Raw genomic sequence first — 20,692 nt, 5'->3', positions numbered from 1 at the left:
TGCAGTGGCTGACCTCTTGTGGTCAAACTCTCCTGGAAGCAACAGAACATGTCAACCTGACCTGCCTTAAAACCGGGCCCCTTTATTTGCAAGGGATTATCAAGGCAATTATTTACGCAACACGATCCCAAAGACAAGAAATCCTCGAATGGGAAAACTGACCTCGTAAAAAGTGTCTATTGTGCATCCTCTTTGCTGCTTTTAATTGACAGAAGAGGAAGAACCGGTCCTGAATGAAAATCACGGAATTCCCCCGAGGCTGTTGAAAGTAAATTAGAAAAACCATCTCTGTGAAAGCTTAGAGCAACGCTTCCCTCTCAAAGCTCAGCAAAACATACTAAGTACCAAAGAAAGATGTGAACTAAAAGCAATCTGTGTTTGAGAATTCGCTGTCAGCAGATGGAGCAGAGAAACATGGCACTGCACCAGACAATTTCTCAAAAAGAAATGGGAGTCGGGATGAACCGGTGCCAGACTCGCCATCAGAACTCATAATTATTCTTTGGGGAGATTGATTTTTAAGTGCTTTACAAGAGAAAATGTGCTAAATTTGTATCGTCCTCCGAGGACGAAGGGGTTGCCGTGACGTCCCACCTTCTTCTAAAACCTGTGTGAAGATAGTAGTTTTATGTGAACATCTGTTTAGTGGGGTCCCATAAAATGTGGCGCCAACACGTGTGTGCTCGACGGCCTGAGATTAATTCTGACAATATGGTTCACTTTGTCTTGTGAAAGAGAAAGCCGACATTTTTACGTCTTCAGCTCGAACATCAATCATCAAATCAAACATGCCCATCACTAATCAAGTTGCCATTTGCATCTGCCAATATGAAAAAAAAAAAAAAGAAGCATTGACGAGTGACAACTCGTGCCAAGGTTGAATAAAGCCCCAAGCAGAGTCTGATTTTGCCCATCCCAATTATGCAGAAAAGGGAAACTCGGAAGGAAAAATGGCAATATCATATTACCTCAAAGCACAAAAACAGCACTGTCAATTCAACAGGCTCCAATTTGGAGTTTTATGTAGTCAATTTTTTTTAATGATAAGCTGAATTTTTTGTTTTCATTGTACTGTCAAATGCAAAAGCGTGTTTGTAATTGATTTCCCACGCAATAAATAACTGAACAAATTGCATAAAGTAGTGACTGGAGTATTGTTTTTCTTCGATTTAATGGTAACTGAAGTATCTTAATAAATTAGATGCATTTTTGGGAGCATGGCACAGAGTTTGCTGCTTGCTTGCTTTTTCAAACTGATCAGGCATTCCAGAAACTTTTAGTAATTTAGGACTTCCGGTTTCCTCATCACCAGCTACATGCCAGGGAAAAAGCTGCTGCTCTATTATCAAATTACATAACTGTACTGAGACATTAACTGGGACCGTGTTTTGGTCAGATGATATTTAACTTCTGAAGCATCAAACACTCCTGAGGTCAGTTTAAAGATAAATATGTGAAAAGCTCTCACATGGCCAGCATTAGGTACAGTGGAGGATCTGTGATGCTGTGGGGTGATTTCCCTTCCAAAAGTCCTGGAAAGCTACTTGCACTTGAAGTCATTAGAAACTCATTGAAATGACAGAACATTCTGAACACAAATCATTCAGCCCTTGCCAGAAACCTGAAAATGATTCCAACTGGGTCTTTAAAGACATATTGAGCCAAAAATGCAAATCAATGCTTTTATCAAATGATATTTTTATTTTAAAGTTGTCTGCACCTGTAAATACATTTAGTTAAATATGAAAAGGTCTAAAAAATAAAAATAAAAACATCATTTTATCCCGTGGCCAGTTACAACATCTTCTATTGTGCATGAGTGAGCTCACCATACTTACAGTTTTTGTTCTTAATGGTTTAAAATAAAGCCTGACAGGTTACATCCACACTGCCTTTGTCATGTTAACAGCTTTATTAAGCTTGCGAACCAGTCGATAGTAATGTGCCCACTGCTTTCACTCCTGTGTGCTCCTGCCTCCACACTGATTTGCGTGTGTTTGTGTGTGTGTGTGTGTGTGTGCTGTGAGTGTGAATGTGAATGTAACGCGTGGGCTGATGTTCTTAAGCTTTGCTGGTAATGAGGCTCACCAATAAGTATGACTAAAACCTGGTTTGTGATATTGGGTCTTATCTTTCATTACCAGGATATCAGGCTATTTTTTAAGGCAACATTTCTGGAGGGGGGGTGGGGGTTCCCTAAGTTCTTAACAGAATGTTTTGATATATTATTAAATGTGTGAGATGAGCAGCGTGGATAAATATGCCTCTAAATCACTCTTATAAGTGTACATGACCCCGTTGGAAAGTTTTTGTGATGTAAAGAAACAGACTACAAGAAATCCTTGCAAAAATGTCAACAATTTCAGAGATATGTTAACCTGGTTACGTAGGTGTGTACTTCCTAATACCTAAAACTTTGTTAAAGCGCATTTTGATTTAGTTTCAACATCGTTTCTGACAGGGGTCTATCACTATCTTGTTTTAACTAAAAATAATTGATAAAAATGTTGTTTTTTCACTGCACAGAAACCTGAGAGATTAATAGCTTTGGTGCTTTCAGATGTGGCTTTAAATGATAAGGATTTAAAAACTTTCACAAGGTATAAATAGTGTGCGAAAAGTTGAATAAAAGCCCCTCATTGAACCTTGTGTTTCATGGATGCCTTGGAGGGCCACACAATGTGTGTAATGAGGTGGAAAATTGAATTAGAATGATTCAGTCAGTCGAACATGAGGTCGATGGAAGTTGTAAGAGAATATGCTCTGCGGATGCAGCGATAGGAGGAATGTGACCTAAACCGGTAACGGTGTAAGGCAGAGGGAAAAAAAATAATAATATTATAGTGAATCACACTCCTTGAAACAAACTCAAAGCCTGCTGCACTTAAAGTCAAAGTGTGTTTTGATGGTGTGCATCTAAGTGTTGTTCCTGAAAGTCACCTAATGCAGCTTAACTGGAGGGAAAAAAGCAGCACAAATATTTCGAGTGTCAGCAGGAATAGGATGGGTTTTTTTGTTTTTTTTATGTATCTATGTATCAGAAAAATGCTTTCATGCTTACAGATTAATAAATGCTTTGTGAGGCAGAGTTTGTTTATGTGGAGAACCATGTCATATTTCCTACTGGAAAGCCTGAGGAGTGTTTTTTCTTTAATATTCCCATTATTTCATAGTCTAAACAGCAGCATAATTCTCCTATGGGTGACATTCTTAGAACAGATTTTATGAAAGACATTAAATCACTATGTCAGTTTTTTTTTTTCTTAGTCTGCAAACGCAAAATCACAACTATAACAACCCATTAAATGCTGCAAAAAATATTTGCCCTTGTAAATACAGGTTTGTCGACAGACGAATTTAAAGAATAACGACATAATAAAGGAAAGAAATGTCCTAAAAAGAATCCAACTCCCTTGACATAAAAGTAGTGAGACCTATATCCTTACTAGATTGTGACTCCCCAGAAATATTAGTTAAAACTCAAGACCAGTCCCACCCTTCTTTTTGAATTTTTGCAGTGGTATCGTAAAGCTCTGGCAATTTGCCCTAAACCTGTTAGACGAGACCGTGGAAAATGACAATTCGCTCATTTTGTTTCACAATATTCTGTGCATTTTCACAGGACCAACCTTTTATGGAGTTTAGTAATAATTGTAAATTGTGAATATTTGTGGTATTTTTATGCACTGATATAGTATTTCCTTCGTAGTTCTGTTGTACATCAGGTTTAAAATTAGCAGCAAAATCAAGTCAACCACCTACCTTTCACACCTCCTCAAAAACAATGGTGCTACTGTCTTTGCATGAATTCCTATTATTCATACTCGGTCTGTGCTTGATCATAACAAAGGGTAAGAAGTTTGTGTTTTTGTTGGGTCAGTAGAGGAAACAAACAAAACAGAAAATTCTGATAAAATTGCATATTTCACACTGCCTGGAGAGCGTTAGAGAAGGCCTTGGTGGTAGCTGTTAAAACTAACCCAAACTGTCAGCACAAACAAAGCATTAATTACTAGAGCTAAAATAAAGGAGTTAGGGCATAACAATGATTATCTAAAATTATAGGGAGGGAAGAGAAACAGCCATTTTAGCTTGACTTCCTGGCTTGCAGGCACTCAAGAGTGGAGGTGATTTTAAAAACAAGACGGGGAAATAAACAAAGATAATTCTCACAAGGTGGAGGATAGTGGGAGAAAGAATAATGGCGGGTCCATTTAAATGATAAGGGAACTAAAAACACACCTGATATGTTACTGGTTGAAATGGTGAGAAGGACAGAAACCTCGCAAATCTCAGCACCAAAAAGGCCAGGTAGCTTCGGTCAAGAGACGTGGAACCGAATCTCCGTACCCAGCATCGCGGCCACACTTTTGCCCCAAAAGACTTTGGACTTGGAAAAAATTTGACTTGGGAACCTCTCTGGGGAAACCCCCCCCCAAGACCACTTAAACTGCTGGGCGCCCATCAGCTCAACTAAAAGTGACTGACACTTAGAAGCACCAAGGGAGGGAGGCCATAACACCAACCCGTCTGGTGAGATGACCCATCGAGGGCAAAGAGGTCCCCACCAGAACCCAGCACAGCTCCCATGATGTGGGTCAGGGGAGCTGTTGGCACGATGCATCCTCAAGAGCAGCAGATCACCAGTAATGAATCCATCGCTCCACCAAGTGACCCAAGCCTCAACACAATCAACGCCACACCCAGGGGGTTCCCCTGTGACTCTCAAGGTCATGTCTACGTCATGCGTCTGTACAAATCCAGCGCAGACACGGAATCATGTGAAATGTTGCAATGTTACTATGAATACAGGCATCTATTTATAAAGTGCATCAAAACTGGGGTTGCAATCAGGGCGTTGGAGACCCCGCTGGTTGCTATCAGCAGTCTACATGGATAAACATGTCAGTCAGTTTTGCTTAACTACTTTTGCTTTAAATAGTTATTTAATAAAGATAAAATCCCCGCTCCCCTAAGCTTCCATGGACACTCTCAACTTGGACATATTTTCTGCAATGCTGAAAATATGTCATCTTAGTGGTTATGTTTTGTACATTTGATGTAAATTTATAACACTGGACATTTTTCTTAGCAGGGTTTAAGTCTTTATTAGTAGGGTCAGCCTTCACAAAAGGCTCGAGTCTTGTGCCTTTTGTGATGTCATCAACACAAATACACTAAAAGCGGAATTAGCTGTTTCTGTAATTCGGCAGATTGACCAAAACTCAGTATATTAAAATCCGAACGTCTTCACTTAGCTGTGATTTTCAGTATTATTTTTGTTGTGGGAATAATCTCACTGGGCACTATCTTTAATCTAGTTTCTGTAAAATAAATAAATAAATAAATAAATAAATAAATAAATAAATAAAAGGAAGAAAGAAAGAAAAGAGCGAGCGACTCAGAGACCGATAGTTTTCAGAGTGCGTAGGAAGTCTGGCTCCGTTTCTTGTTTTGGCATCTTTTTTCTTCCTTTCTTTCTTGTCATATCACACCTCAAAGCGGCTTGAGGTTCCCCCGACGGATTAAGTACACTTAAACAGGACTTCCCCTCTGCGAAAGAAGATGGAAATAGCGCGACTTTTATCATAGGAGTTCCAGTTTCTTGGAGGCGCCGCATACGTCGTCAGGAGAGCAGGAGTTTTGTTTCTGGGACGTTGCTGGATTTTAGGTTGTGGGGTGACACTCTGCATCTCGTCTTCCAGCTCGCACGGAGCTATGATGATGATGATGAGTCTCCTGCTGGCATCAAACCTACAACCTTCCAGTCGCAACACGGTGTCTCCAGCCAATAGACACCGAGTCCTCCCACACTGAGTCCTCCCTCTAAAACAACCTGTTTTCACATTCACACTATATGGATAAAAGAACATTTCACCGGCGCGTGGATTCGTCGTAGAACTTCATAACTTTTGTGTCGATGACGACAGGTTAAGCCGATTAGTGTCATGACTTTATTCGTCTTTAAAAGCCCTCAGTTTATATGTTCCGAGGCTTTTCGTGCCTTTTGACACGTCTTTACTACGATTTGAGGCACTTAAAAGAGTTTCAGCCTAAATCTCGCCGGCTCTCATGGGACTGAGGCATTCGTCGCGGTGTTTGCTGCTACGGCGGAAGATGGCGGAGGCGGACAGCACGGAGGTAGGGGACCTTGTGGTGTCCTGTACTCGGTTTCTCTCAGATTTCTCTCTCTCTCTCTTTTTTTTTTTTTTTTTTTTTTTTTTTTAATATACATGTAGTGACAACGTTTTCAGAATTATGTGCATTTTTAGTTTCGGCATTCAGTAATGTACGGCTACATCACTGACTCTGGGGTGATTTTTTTTTTTTTTTTTTTTTTAGTGTCCTGCAGATGTTGGCGGAGTCTGCAAGTATATCCGTAGACTCGTGTAATAGCAACGGTAGTGAGCGACGTAGAGTGCAGAGAATCCCTTTGCTTTTGGGCGATGATCCGGGGTGCATGTCCGCTGTCCTTGGTGCTGAAACGGAACCTGCGTCTTTAACCGGCTTGTCCTAGTGGTGTGCAGAATTAGATCGCAGCCATTGCATTTCTAGCACTTTCATACACGAGATATCGCTAGAAAAAAAATATATATATATTTTTACGTGCGTTTTTAAAAGAGGGCTTAATGTGCACAACACTGTCTACATGTAGCACAGGTGGGACAAAATAATAGTAGGCTATATAGGGAGCCAAAACTGTGGAAATAATGCTAAAAAATTGATGTGGCCACATATACTTGTGCTAAAAAATGGGGGTTTTTTTTATCTCGGTCTTCCCAGCTTGTATTCTGTTTCATTCATCCCTCATATCGACTTTTATTTTTACCTCCCCCTGCAGTATAGTGCCAAATGTTTCCAGAAATAAACGAGGAATATATTGTACATAGCAGTTAAAAAAATAGAAAAGAAAAGAATCATCAGTGGACATAATAATGGGCAAACCCAAACACAATAATCAACCGAGTGCAGCTAAGCAAGATTATTTTAGTCTTTTGTCCTTTATTTTTTGTTCCCTTTCACTTTTTGTCCTTGAACTCTGTCAGTTGGGAAATCCCACTCCACAGCAGCTTTAGGATCTTCTACTATTCTGGCATCTTTTGCCACTTTCAGTACGTTTAGTGCATTTATTTTGAGAGACTTCCATATGCTGAGTTTATCTTAGTATAATGCAATATAAAGATGTACACCATGCAATGTACTTTTCACTACAGAAACAGTCGCAGTTACTGCTGGATAGGAATATTTGTGAAAACACTTAAGTTCCCACCAGAATCGGTAAAATAAATGAATAAAAACTAAAAAAAAAAAAAAAAAGTCAGTTAAAATATTTGCCAGTGATGCAGGAAAAAAAAAATCCTCTAAGATAGCCACCACTGCTACAGTTCATGGTGCTGAGTTTCCTTCAGAGCCTTCATTATGTCTACATATTTACAGAACCTCTCTGCTCGCTCTCATAATGTTCCTGCAGCTGCTGTCCCTTGATCGATCTAACATCTAAATTCTGACAGAAACCTAACCGAGCTCATTTCATTCTATTTCTTCGCTCACAGCGGCAACAGCCTGTCAGGTCCCCGCTTTCCCAGTCCGCACAGCCCTCCCCTCTGCCGAAACCAGTGCCTACAACCCATCATGTGCCCTGCATTCCTCACACGCCTCATGTAGCAGCGCTCGCCACCTGTCCTGGACGAGGCAAGATTGCCAAGTTCGTAAGCCCGGAGGAAATGACATCAAGGGACTACTACTTTGACTCCTACGCCCACTTTGGCATCCACGAGGTACGCAGACCAGGCCGACAGCAGGAAGCATGGTCTGATTAGAGCAGAAGAATGACACCAGATGCTTCCTGTTAAACTTTGCCAACGAGTTTCATCCCTTAGAATCTGATTCTCTGACAGTGGGATATGTCAAAAAAAACAAAAAAAAAAACATAATTTTACTGCTTCCATGAAAAGACAGGTTTTACTTCATGCCTTCCACAGAGACTTGGAAAAAGTTTTCATTCTTTTGGACATTTTCAACATTGTGTTTTTGACTATACAAGTAAAAAACTTTAGTTTATTTCACTGGGACAAACATGAAGCAGGGCATAATTGCAAAGTGGAGGGAATTGAAGCATAAATCTGAAAAGTGTCCAAAACTAACATTACCTTAAAACAATCATCCCTATCTGGAAGCAAGGCGGTGGCAGCGTCATCCTGCGGGAATGCAATGAAGGCTCCTTCCAGAGTATAGATATTCTGTGTCTAGAAAACAAACGACTGCATTTTGTCTGCAGAAAACCTTAAGTTTGGCAGTTGCCAAATGACACTGGGAGTTCAAACCTTTTATGGCTTCTGTAAGCAGAAAATCAAACACCAACTGCCTGATTCACCCGCAAAAATGCACTTCATAACCTCATAATCCAAAACGTTATCTTAAATCCGACAGAAATCTACAACAGCGCACCTGTATATCCACCAGCTGCCGAGGTATATGCATTAGCGGTGACATGATGAGGAATATTGGAGGGCCGTTGAAATATCTGTCTTGATGGAGCATGTCTCGGTTCACAAAAAGAAAGGGCTTTTCCATTATTAACTAGCACGAAAGACCCCCAGAGGCTGCATAATAGTCCATTATCAGCACTCCATAAGTGAAAACTATCTCTGCCTGTCTCTTACAATAATCTGCAGTGCACTACAGGGGAAGTAGCCTAACTAATGACCTTGATGTGTGACGGAAATATGGTGAGAAAGTTTGGGGACATATAGACCCCCGCCTCCCTTTTTCTTTTCTTTTTTTCTTTAAATGGTGTCCTTATTTAGCATGTGGGTCAGCTTTTTCGTGTGCTTGCAGACAAAGAGTGTGTCCTGATTAAAGAGTTCAAAGCAAGATAGGAAAGAAAGTGGGATCTGTGCATGAGCTTAGGGAGATAGATATCAGGCAGTCCCCAAAGGCTTTGTGTTGTACTCCTGTCTATTTCAAGACGCCCTGACTGTCACCAAGGCTTCTGGCCTGGATTCTGTTTGTCTGTCTCCACACACACATACAAGCAAATAATGTGCTTACATGCAAACTTGTGTCTGGTTTTGTAAGAATCAAGCTATTCCTTGAAGCGTGTCGTTGGTTCGGTGTTGTAAAGGCTGTTTGGGTGGTCAACATATGTTACTGTTAATATCATCATCTCCAACACAGGAGATGCTGAAGGACGAGGTGCGGACGCTGACCTACCGCAACGCCATGTACCACAACAAGCATGTGTTCAAGGATAAGATCGTCCTGGATGTTGGCAGCGGCACAGGGATCCTCTCCATGTTTGCTGCCAACGCCGGTGCCAAACACGTGTACGGGGTGAGGCGAATAGATCCACCTTACAGTCCACAAACAGATGCCGCAATCCAACACTTACCGCGTTTTTGGTAAATCCCGACAAGGAAGCACAAAACTCAAAACGGCTTCGGAAACTGTTATTGGCCATGATTCAAAGATCAGTCGTCCACATTACTGTGTAGACCCACATACTGTGTTAAATTAGAAGTATACACAATATCGTATACAAAAACAGGTTATACTAGAATATTGTATACATTGTATCTGTTCAATTGCAGCTATTTAAATTAAGATTTTCATTTAGATTTATCAATCAAATTTATTTGTACAGCAGCACACGTCAGCAACAAGGCAGTTCAAAGTGCTGTACATCATAAAAACAGAAAAATACAAAGTTATAAAACACATTTAAATAGCATGTGACATCATATATCTGAGGCTAAATATTAAGGGGAAGGTAAAAGACAAATTCTCGTCTAAATATAAAACGAGAATGCGAGGAAAAAGTGTGCCATGCATTTTGGAGTTGTCTTAGAATGATCTAGTGCAACAAACTGCCTTTAATTGTCCCATACACCATGCAGAGATTTCCAAAGCTTGGTTTTGTAACTTAACCAAGTTTTAAACATTTCTACAACTTAATCGCTGACCTGTCTGCTGTGTTCCTTGGCCTTCACGACGCTTTAAGCTCAAAAAGTACAGACAGGGAGACGTTACTTAGTAATTATGAAGGAAAATGACGATGCTGAATTTGATTTTGGGTTGTCAAGAGTAAAAGGTCATGTGGAATCCCATTTAATTCTGTAATATGACAAAGTGGATATTTCTGCGAGACACTTTAGACGTATTTGCTAAAACTGCAAAAAAAAAAAAAAAAACTATTGGAAACTATTTAGAGAAAATAAACTGAATATCACAACATCAATGTAAGAGTTTGTTTTCCTATGAACTGCTTTGCCGTTTTGTGAGTGAATCTTTCCCAATGCGAAGCACCGACTAAATGATCGCAGATGTTTATTATGGAGGGACTCTATCTGAGGCAGACGGTTAGGTACATTTTGTCAGGTTTGATTTATCAACTTCATTACACTTAACGACGGTTACATCTTGTAGCAGACAGAATATTAGTTTTTAGATGGATTAGAGGAGTTTGATTAAATTCTGCCTTTCGGTATTACCGCAAGAGGTGCATGTAAGCGTCACTGTGCTGCCCCGACGTGACGAAATGTGGCGTCCTTCCTGGTGTTTGCTATGGATGGATGGTGCCCAAATAAGAAGCAAGAACCATTCATATAAATGACAAAATATTAATGCAACTTAGCTCGCTTCAAAACAAATCTGTGGGGAATTGCTAAATTAAACCTTTTTATGTATTTTTTTTCTCCAGATTCAGTGCATTTTCTAGAAGTTTTAAGTGTCAAACACAATATGGTAAACAACAGTGAAGTAGAAGGAAATCTATGAATCCACTTCAATACATGTCTAGTTTTCTTTTACTAAAAATGAAAACGGAGGAGTGCATTGTTTCTTTATATTGAGATCCCTCAATGAAATCCACTGCAACTAATTTGTCAGAAGCGATCTGGTAGATAAAATTTGTCTAAATTGGTTTGAAACGCACAGTTTTATTCATCTGTGTACCAATTTATACTTTATCAACCACTTCGAATTTGAATAAATAAACCAGAAGTTTGTGGATAGAATGTCTGCCGAATGCGATGGAGCTAGAGGGGTTCTGCAGAGAGCTCGGCGTCTCCCACGTGTGCATGTCTCATTAAAACCATATACCCACGCGTTGTGTAAACACTTCAAGAAACATTTGACAGCTTCAAGAACAGACTGTTGTTTTATGCCCGGTGTGTGATCTCGCACTTGTTCCTGCAGATCGAATGCTCAAGCATATCTGAATATTCAGAGAAGATTATCAAGTCCAATCACCTACACAACGGTGAGTCAAAGGTGATTTTCCATTTTCCAGTGCTTAGATACCCATCTGTTTGGGCCGCGGGACTGTGCAATGGCGTTGGGGGGGTTAGAAGGAGCGTGGAAAATCGTTTGCATATTTCCATCATTGCGGTCACGCTCGACAGTGTTAGTCACCGTTCTTGATGGCTAACTGGCAGTTTGTTTCCGTTGTCTGACAATCACGGTCTTTGGCATCAATCTTGGCTCCCTCAGAGGGGTTTATTTCCATTGTTAGCCCACCCTGTGCAACGCAGATGGTGGACTGGCAGGAGAAAGTGCAGTTTTGCACCTGAAATATTAAGCAAAAGTCAGTGAATGCTGTTTAATTGTGACATGTCAACTACTTTGCTTGTGAGATAAGGATATCGTTTTAAAAAAATTCTGAGGAAAAACAGTACCAACTCCTCTACTGCTTAGACTTGATAGCTATTTTATTACATAATAAAAATTGCAAAAATATATGGTTTTATAAATATGTAACGCAAGAATCAAAGGCATGAGAAAACAAGACATTAAAACCATTTTACCCCGGGCTACAAACCCAGCACGAATCTCTCTTAATGTGCATTACGGGAATGAAGAAATGTGGAAGTAATTTGTCTCCTGCTGCCTTGATTCTGTTCACGGTGCAGTCATTACCATCTTCAAGGGCAAGGTGGAGGAGGTGGAGCTCCCCGTGGAGAAGGTGGACATCATCGTCTCCGAGTGGATGGGCTACTGTCTCTTCTACGAGTCCATGCTCAACACCGTCATTTTCGCCAGGGACAAGTGGCTGGTACGACCGCAATCGTGGCGCATGCTTGACCGCGAGGCTTTGCATGTTGGCATGTTCGCCCGCGCCAACGGACAAACGAGGCCGTTGACACATAAAGAGACGAGACGGCGATTAAGTAGAGGGCTTTTGCCGTGTGGCGTGCGTGCCCAGGTGCTGAGGGTTATGCGTGAGTGATTTTGTTGCCGGCCCCGGTAACAGCTGGAGGCCTTTAAAGCCGGTACATGTGATCCTAGATTACATGCCAGGTGTGCGAACAATGAAAATGATGGATGGCCTTTTGTGTTTGTTCTCTGGATACCTGAAGTCTGTCTTTTGTGCAGAAGCCCGGAGGCCTGATGTTCCCGGACCGAGCAGCTCTCTATGTGGTGGCCATTGAAGACAGGCAGTATAAGGATTTCAAGATTCATTGTAAGTAATTATTTAGGATTTGCTAACGGCCATGTGATTAATTCTCCCCGTTGCTATTCGAACAAATTACTGTGATGCAGGTGAAGTCAGTGCAGGAGGGAATCGTCTTCGCTTTAGAACTCTGAGACTCAATAAAGAAAAAAATATTGGTCTCTTGGAGCCTATCTCGAGCTTAAACTATGTCAATATTACTTACATATTCTGTATTATCATCTGACAATAAATCAAACCTTAACTTCTCCTATTTAAAGTCTGTTAAGACTACCAAAATAATTTCTGTTTGCTGAATACCAGAACAAGATTTTACACGTAGTAAAATCATTTATAGGAAACGTCAGGAACCAAAACCACTCTAATCTGCGTTTGCCCAGCCTTTCAAGTTGGGAGACACAAGTAGGATGTTTTTTTCTTTTGAGCTTCAATCACCAACTTGAGGCACAGCTGTGGGTGTCGTTTCAGGCAAAGCCTCAAGCGCTTCCGTTTCTGTTGTGACATCATGAGAAAATCAAAAGCAATGCATTGGGAGCAGAACTGTGAACGTAGCTCGGGGTCATCCTGTGGTCAAGTGTCACACTCACCCGTTTAAACAAATATGCAAAAATACAATTGGAGTCAGAGTGCCAGCCACCTGGGGAGAAAAAAGATACACAAAACCTTTGACATTTCCATGGAAATTACCATGATAAAAGCTGATTCATACTTACATGTATGTAAATGTCTGACTTTGAAAAACATAATAATAATTTTTTCTGGCATTTGGCAAAAAGCTGAAGCTTTGGCATTCGCAAATTTAAGGTAGAATATTTTATTATCCTCTTAAAAATGTAAATGCGCACTCGTGACAAAAGATAAAACATAAACAAAATGTTAATTAGTATTTGAATCAGTTTAAGTGGTTTTCATTTTGTCTTTGTTGCACACATAACTTCTATTTCATGGCATTCATGTTGTAATCCACACTTAAAACATTTGCTGCCAAGGGTGAACACAAAATATGTCCCAGGGTGTGCAGTAATTAGCGTGGCTCAGTGTAGCGAGTAAACGGGAAAAAATGTGAAGGAAAGGAACAGGTTTGTATTTTAGTATTTGGCGGAGTGCATCATAGTGAAACTATGAGAAAATACGATGTTGGAGCTCCAGGTTAACTCGTCCCTTTGCTAGCTCCTGCCTCCATTTCTTGTGTTGAAAATCACTCCTTCCTGTTTTAATTTAAGGCACCTTCACAACTCAGACTCAACTAGAACAGGAGTGTTCTTTTGTTGTTGTTGTTTTTCAGCGTGACTGAAATTAGGTCCCGTCTTTTTATGTAGCAAATAATCGTACAGGCGTCTATTCAGAACAGATCGCCTGAGGTTCTACGGAGCAAAACAAGGCCACCGTGAGGATTGCAGAGGACAAAGTACTTTCACCTAGAAACGTAGGGTTTAAGTCCCACAAGAAGTGTTCTGTTTTAAGTGTCCACTATGCTACGGGTGTGTAGGAAGCTGTTAAGGACGTAGCGAATAATATAGGACAGCCATGTTTCTCACATGTACATGTGATGAACCCCATTTACACTAATAAAAAGCAAAAAAGTTCATTTTATACATCTTTTTTTTTTTTTTCAAAACATGAAACTGAGATTAGTTACACCCACAAATATGCAGTTCAGTAAAAATGTTTTGGGAAAATTAGAATATTGGATGTAAACAGTCTGTGGCTCTGCTTGATAAGGAAAATCAAGTTGCTACGTAGTAGCCTTTAGCTCTACTACATAGTTGGCTCTTGTGTTTCTCGTCTTCCTTTGCTACGACTTGTCATTTGGCCAACTAAGCAAAGTTATACAATGGTTCTTAAAGCTGGTATTTGTACCCTTTGGTTATGTGAGCAGGAGTCAAAGTCCTTCAATGGAAATTAAATCAGAATTACCCTGATTCCCGATCCCTTTTCATATTCTGAGAATCCGGGTGTCGAGGTTTCATTAACCGCAAGCCATTAACGGAAGTAAACATTTAAAATACATAATTTCCACCGAATGAATCGCATTTTGAATTACATTGTTGAAATGAACAAACAGATATTGATTGCATTGGCAAATTCATGCCGCCTGGGGTTAGCTAAAAGAAGAAATCCTTTTGGAGATTAGTCCTCAGTGTCCCGCAGAGCGCCCACCCTCTGAATGTGCTCAAATAGCTGCCGCAGTCAGAGGTCCGGGCTTAAACCTGTGGTCAAGATCAAAGCGCTCATTTTAAAAAGGTGCCACGCAATCTGGCGTCGACGCTGGATGACTCCTGCCGAGTTCTCCATCCGCCGCACAGGTGGCCCACTTTTATTACATCTAAAAACATCAAAAAAATCGAGGCGCAGTCGTTTCACGCAAATCCCAAAAGAATAGAGAAAGCTTCAGATTGTTATTTTTAGTAGCTTACGCGTTGGTGTTGCGTTCCTCAGCCACACGTTCTCAGCGTCTGGCCTCCTGACAAAATGAGGTGGAGTGGAGGGACAGAGGGACTGGAGGAGGGAAGGGTTGTTTGGTGTATTTTCAGTCCAAATTAAAATAAAAAAAAACATGGCTGCCAGACATACTGGAGGAGGCTGGAGTTTATTTTAATGATGTTTTTTTTCTTTCTTTCTTCACTCTGAGCTTAGATAGACACAAAAACTGATCTGGGCTGAAAGGCTTAGAGCAGGAACCAGTAGAACTAAGCAATACAAGCATGCATTGAACGTGCCAAAAAATAATAATAATAATAATAAAATGCATCATTTGGAAATGTGTGTAAAAAAATTTTTTATTATTTTTTTTATGCAGGGTGGGAAAACGTGTATGGGTTTGACATGAGCTGCATTCGCAACGTGGCCATCAAAGAGCCTCTGGTGGATGTGGTCGATCCAAAGCAGGTGGTGACTAACGCCTGTCTCATAAAGGTAGGTGTGTCTATGCAACGCTTCCCAGAAAGAGTCGCTGGGCATATTGTTTAGTCTTTCAAGTCAAATTCTGTCACACGTTGACAAAAATATAAAAAAAACAACAACACACAAACACACAACCCCCCCCCCCAACTATTATTCTGGCACACATCCAGGTGGTATCTTTTATGTGCTCAAATTCTGGAAATTCACCGACAGATATCACTTCCAGCATCTCTGAGCGCCTGCCGTCTGCCGAGGCTATTTTCTAGTACATAATGGAGCTTTCTGGCAAGTTGTAATAGACTGCAGGTCTGTTTCCTTCCTCCAGGATACAACGCTGGCTTGTCTTTCATCTCCCAAATGAAGAGAAGATGAGAGCATTCAGAGAGATTGATAGTTTTTTTTGTTGTTGTTTGTCCACTATAGCTTCTATCAAAGCTTCCTCTTTTATTGCCTTCTTTCATCTGCTTTGCACCATCTATTTCTTCTTCTTCTTCGATTTGGATTATCCAGTGCTTTTGTCTTCTTAGCCTCTCTGTCTTGCTTCTCACTTGCTCCTCCAACACTGTCTTTATTTTTAAAAACTCATGTTACAGATCAACATGAGGCGAAAAGAAAACGGCATTATTTTTTTTTTTTATGTCAAACAAAGTATCTTTAACTCTGATGCTCCCAAATAAAATCTGAGGTAAGGAATTATTAGAAGTCCGTCAGTTATGATTAGCATAAATCCAGCTGTTCTGTAAAGGCCTCAGATATTTGTCAGAGAACAAAGCATCATGCAGACCAAGAATCATCTCAGACGACTCGGGGAATAAAGTTTCGAAGAAGTCTAAAGCTGGATTAAGTCACAAAACAGTACACTGAGCCTCAAACATCTCACAAAGTACCGTTCAGTCCTTCATTTGAATAGTGATATCTCTGGAGGAGATACACAGAGGTCAGCGATTAGTTGCGCGCCACGCAAAGTTGACTCTTATTGAAGAGTGGTTCAATGAAAGCAATTTAAGAAAGAAAACTTAAAAGAAATGCTCTTTAAAGTTTCCCAAAAGCAATTTGGACGACAACATTTACTGCTGAGGCAAAACACTGCTGTGTGTGTGGCAGAAAACTAAGAAAGAGTCCATCATCCTGAATACGTCGTCTCTAGAAAGTATTCATGCGAGTTAAGTTGCATAAATACAAGACTTGACCGGTTCTGGTCACAGATGCCGTCTATCCAGTCTGAGTGAGTGTACATTATTTTTTGCAAAAAGTGGCTGGCCTTTTAATTGTAAAGGTTGTGTGACAAAAGACTGCGTCAGCAGCAAAAAGAGGTTCCACAGAGTGTTGACTCCAAGGATGGAGAGGGAGAAAAGCACAGTATATACGCACCCACTTTACAGACATTTCCTCGTCAACGATTTTGAAAACCACTTCTGCTTCACAGAGTTTGAGTTGGCCCGCCACTTTTATTCCCAATTAAACAGTTTAAGTGGTATGGATACTTTTGCAGAGCCCCATGCGTGTAAATCCAGAGCTCAGCTGCACATCTCCCTCCCATCTCACACTATCCTAATTTGTGCCGTCAGTCATTCTTCACAGGCTTAAATTACAAAGTCACTCCCATGTTTTTTTTTTTTTTTCTCACCTCCCCCATTTTACTGCATAAAGATACGGTCCTGGTATTACTGGAGAGGACAAAGGTGTTAAATCACAATCTGTCATGCTGATGTAAAGCTGCTTGGGCGGAATGAACAGGTCTCAGTGTAAAAAAAAAAAAAAAATCACGTAACTCATTATCTGCCATGCAAAGGAGGGACGTCAACTGCTCTCTCTCTATTTCGGGGCCCCGCTGAGATGGTGCAGCAGGTTGCTGAAAAGTCCAAGATGTCTCTGAGGCAACGCCAGCCACAAGGCAGGACTTGAATATAACACACACAGCCCCAGAAAACCTCCCTTCCAAGAGGACTCAAGGGAGGACGCCCACACAGCATGTGTAGTGCGAACATGCTTGACTATCCAGCCGTGATTCAACCTGTGGGCTTTTCGCGCGCAACAAATTCGCACATGAACCAAAAATCATGGTGAATGTCGACGCAGCTCTGGCATGTTCACGCGCGCCGCATGTGCGAGGGAGGCGGCGCAGCGCTGGCGTCTTGCGTCCCACTTGCTCCAGCATCGACCGAATCGGTCGAAAACGACGGGGACAGGCAGTTTATTTATTTTATTTTATTTTTTTTAATACTGCAAATATGGTTTCTGTGTGTGTTTTCAAGGAGGTGGACATCTACACTGTGAAGCCGGAGGACCTGTCCTTCACCTCGGCTTTCTGCCTGCAGATCCAGCGCAACGATTACGTTCACGCTTTGGTCACTTATTTCAATATGGAGTTCACCAAATGTCACAAAAAGACGGGCTTCTCCACCGGTGAGACTGGAACAAACTCGTTCCAATATGCATTTGTCATGTTGGAAATAAAGATGTCATAAAATCTGAAGTCTTCACATGTTAAATACTATATAAGATCAAATTGGCTTAACTAGTTTTAGCCCCACCCACTGATTTTTATGGAGCAATATCTATAAAGCTGGTTAAAAACTCTGATTATTTGAACACACATTTAAGTAATTTTACACTAAACTGTGGAACCTAAAATTATGCGAGAAACAATTATTGTGCCATTAATTTAACTATTACTTTATTTGAACAAAAAAATGCATATTTTATTTTATTTTTTTCTCATCAAATGAATTCACTCAAATTAAACACTGGAATTTTCTAAAAAAAATGTAATGTGAGATTATGTTGCAAAATAAAAACACATCCTTAACATACGTTTAATTGCCAAATATCGACTGATTTTTTTTTTTTTTTTCTTTTTAAACCAAAAACTAAATTCGAAAATACAAGGGCATTTAAGTACCATTGGCTAAATTACGCCAACAAGTTCCTCCACTTCACCAAACCTCCTTTAAAAAAAATAACACAAAGGGAACTTGCATCATCTTCCAAACACGTGTTGATGACAGAAACCCCTGGTTTTCAGCTTCACGCGTACTCCTACATGCTACCTGGTGACAATACCTTCAGCAGGTTTCGCCAGAAATCATCAACCTGTTACTTGCACGTTCCGAACCACCGCCTTGCAGCAGTTTCGCTAATCGCTTCACCTTCCCCGCTTCCTGGCCACGCTCTGCTGAAGTTACGCAAATCAAACTAGTGTTTGCTGCCGGCGGAATCACCACTCGACTCTGCGTAAGCCGTTATGTAAGCCTGTTTTAATACATTCACGTACCAGTTGCTTACATAATGTCGTGTAGAGGAGGTTCTATGTTTGGCTGTGTCTGTTGGGGCCGAGGCAGAGCATCACTGAAGGAGTTCTCTCCTCTCCACCTTTATGTTTCTCCCACTGGGTGAGTGGATGTCAGCCAGTATGTTTTAAAAAAAGAAAAGAAAAATTTCCATGTATACAGGCCCAAGGCAGTTTAGAGCTCACCAGAACCGGTGTGCAATTTCTTCGTACCCTTACTTCCCTCAAGACAATATCCCCCTCTCGGTCTTCCTTGCCTTCTTTCAATAAGTTAACCAGTCAAATTTCTTTCCCCTGTTTTCTTTCCTCATTTCATTTTTTTTTGTTTTTTTTTCTGAGTTACATTTTTTCCCTTTTCTTCCTCAGCTCCAGATGCTCCCAGCACACACTGGAAGCAGACTGTGTTTTATTTAGAGGACTACTTAACTGTCAAGAAAGGAGAAGAGATATTTGGCAGCATCACCGTTAGACCCAATGAAAAGAACGTGGTAAGACTCAAAAGCGCTGATGTTACTCAGGTCCTTATAGAACGCTACAATAATTTACATACAATTATATAGAACTGATTATTTGTGGAGTAGAAGAACTTGAAGTATTTGCTTTTCGCCTCTAGAGATTTAATATTTCTTAGCTCAAGCTCAGTCGGATGGGATTAAAGGTCTATTCCAAACAATTTCGCTACAGATTCTCATTTGTATTTATGTCTGGACTTTGATTGGGCCCTTCTAAAGCTCTGATGTTTCACAGTGTGCAGACTTTAAAAGTGTTTTTTTTTTTAAGCTTTACCCATCTTGTCAACTCTGACAATATATAAATGTATATATATATATTCCAGGCCAATGTCTTTTAATTAATGGCTTGAACAATTTTATGTTGTGTTAATTGAAAAATGAATGAGTCTAGATGTCATTTAGCTCATTGCATTTGAGTCAGCTTCTATGCTTTTACTCATGTGTGTGTGTGTGTGTGTGTGTGTGTGTGTGTGTGTGGGAGTTTTGCTTTGTCTTCAAGTAATTTCACTTCACATTTTTTTGCAGCGCGACCTGGAGTTCACCCTTGAGCTAGATTTTAAAGGACAACTATGTGAAGCTGCCATTTCTCACGACTATAAAATGCGCTAGCAGCAAGCAGAGGCACCGGCGCAGGTCCGCCCCGAGGCACCCCTTCCCCCCCCCCCCGGACACAGCTGGAGGACGAAGGCTGTCCAGGAAGCGGTCCAGCTGATCAGGGTGGGAGGCAAACGGGTATCTTTACTGGATGCCGTCAAGTCTGCATGGAAGCGATGCAATCAGGATGAGCGTCGAATCTTCTCTCAGCAATAGCGTCGTCACAGATAGAGCCGGTCAGAAGTTTACATACGGCCGTTGCCTATACAGATCCTTTGTTTGAATAATTTGAAATATCTGAAAAACAACAAATAAAAGCTGGGTCTACTCTTTCCGGTAAGAAAATTGTTGAAATATTCAGACAAAGTGATGCCACGAGCTTGTCGATGTTCACCATAGTGGAGTTGCTGTTTCTCTGCAACTTGTGATGACACATGTATCCAAATGATGGACGTGTGTTTGAACCCGCATGTGTAATTTTGACCCAGCGTAATCTAAACTTGTGGACCAAATTTTTATTGTTTAAAAACTACAAAAAGAATGTCGATCTAGCTATCCTCGACACATCCTGTGGTGCTTTTAACATGATTCATTAAAAGCGCCAAATGAGCATGACATTAATTCGAAAGATAAGCGTATGTAAACTTCTGACAGGAATCATAAAAACAACTGCAACCCCATTGTTGAATGTAACGGCATACAAAAAACATGACTTTTGCCTCGTTCTTAAGAGATTCTTTGATTTATTTTTTTTTTTTTAATGAGACAAAAAGCTTTGGAATGATTATTTACCGTGTGCAAATTGGAAACGTCAAACGTGATTTCAGAATCTAACAGGATCTTACCGTATAAAGCAGTCTCTAGGTTTATACGGTAGGTTTATATCTGTGGTTTCAGATAATAATAATAAAAGCAAGTAATTTAAACTCAAAGCAAATGTTT

The 20,692-nt window shown here is 40.6% G+C and overlaps 1 protein-coding gene across 1 annotated transcript; it reads left to right on the top strand.

Annotated features, from left to right (window-relative positions):
• Positions 1–4,914: 4,914 nt before the first annotated feature.
• Positions 4,915–20,430, top strand: prmt8b (protein arginine methyltransferase 8b). The gene is made up of 10 exons (XM_088002922.1): positions 4,915–6,141; positions 7,554–7,778; positions 9,178–9,333; positions 11,197–11,260; positions 11,910–12,052; positions 12,373–12,460; positions 15,252–15,367; positions 17,611–17,761; positions 19,011–19,132; positions 19,682–20,430. The coding sequence occupies exons 1-10, from the start codon at positions 6,073–6,075 to the stop codon at positions 19,763–19,765; spliced, it is 1,218 nt and encodes a 405-aa protein (XP_087859048.1). The 5' UTR covers positions 4,915–6,072; the 3' UTR covers positions 19,766–20,430.
• The last annotated feature ends 262 nt before the right edge of the window (positions 20,431–20,692 follow it).

The sequence above is a fragment of the Poecilia mexicana genome, unplaced genomic scaffold (genome assembly GCF_051168715.1).
Source record: "Poecilia mexicana isolate PSO_F unplaced genomic scaffold, ASM5116871v1 scaffold_23, whole genome shotgun sequence".
Lineage (NCBI taxonomy): Eukaryota > Metazoa > Chordata > Actinopteri > Cyprinodontiformes > Poeciliidae > Poecilia > Poecilia mexicana.
This window is presented reverse-complemented; position numbering and strand designations above follow the sequence as displayed.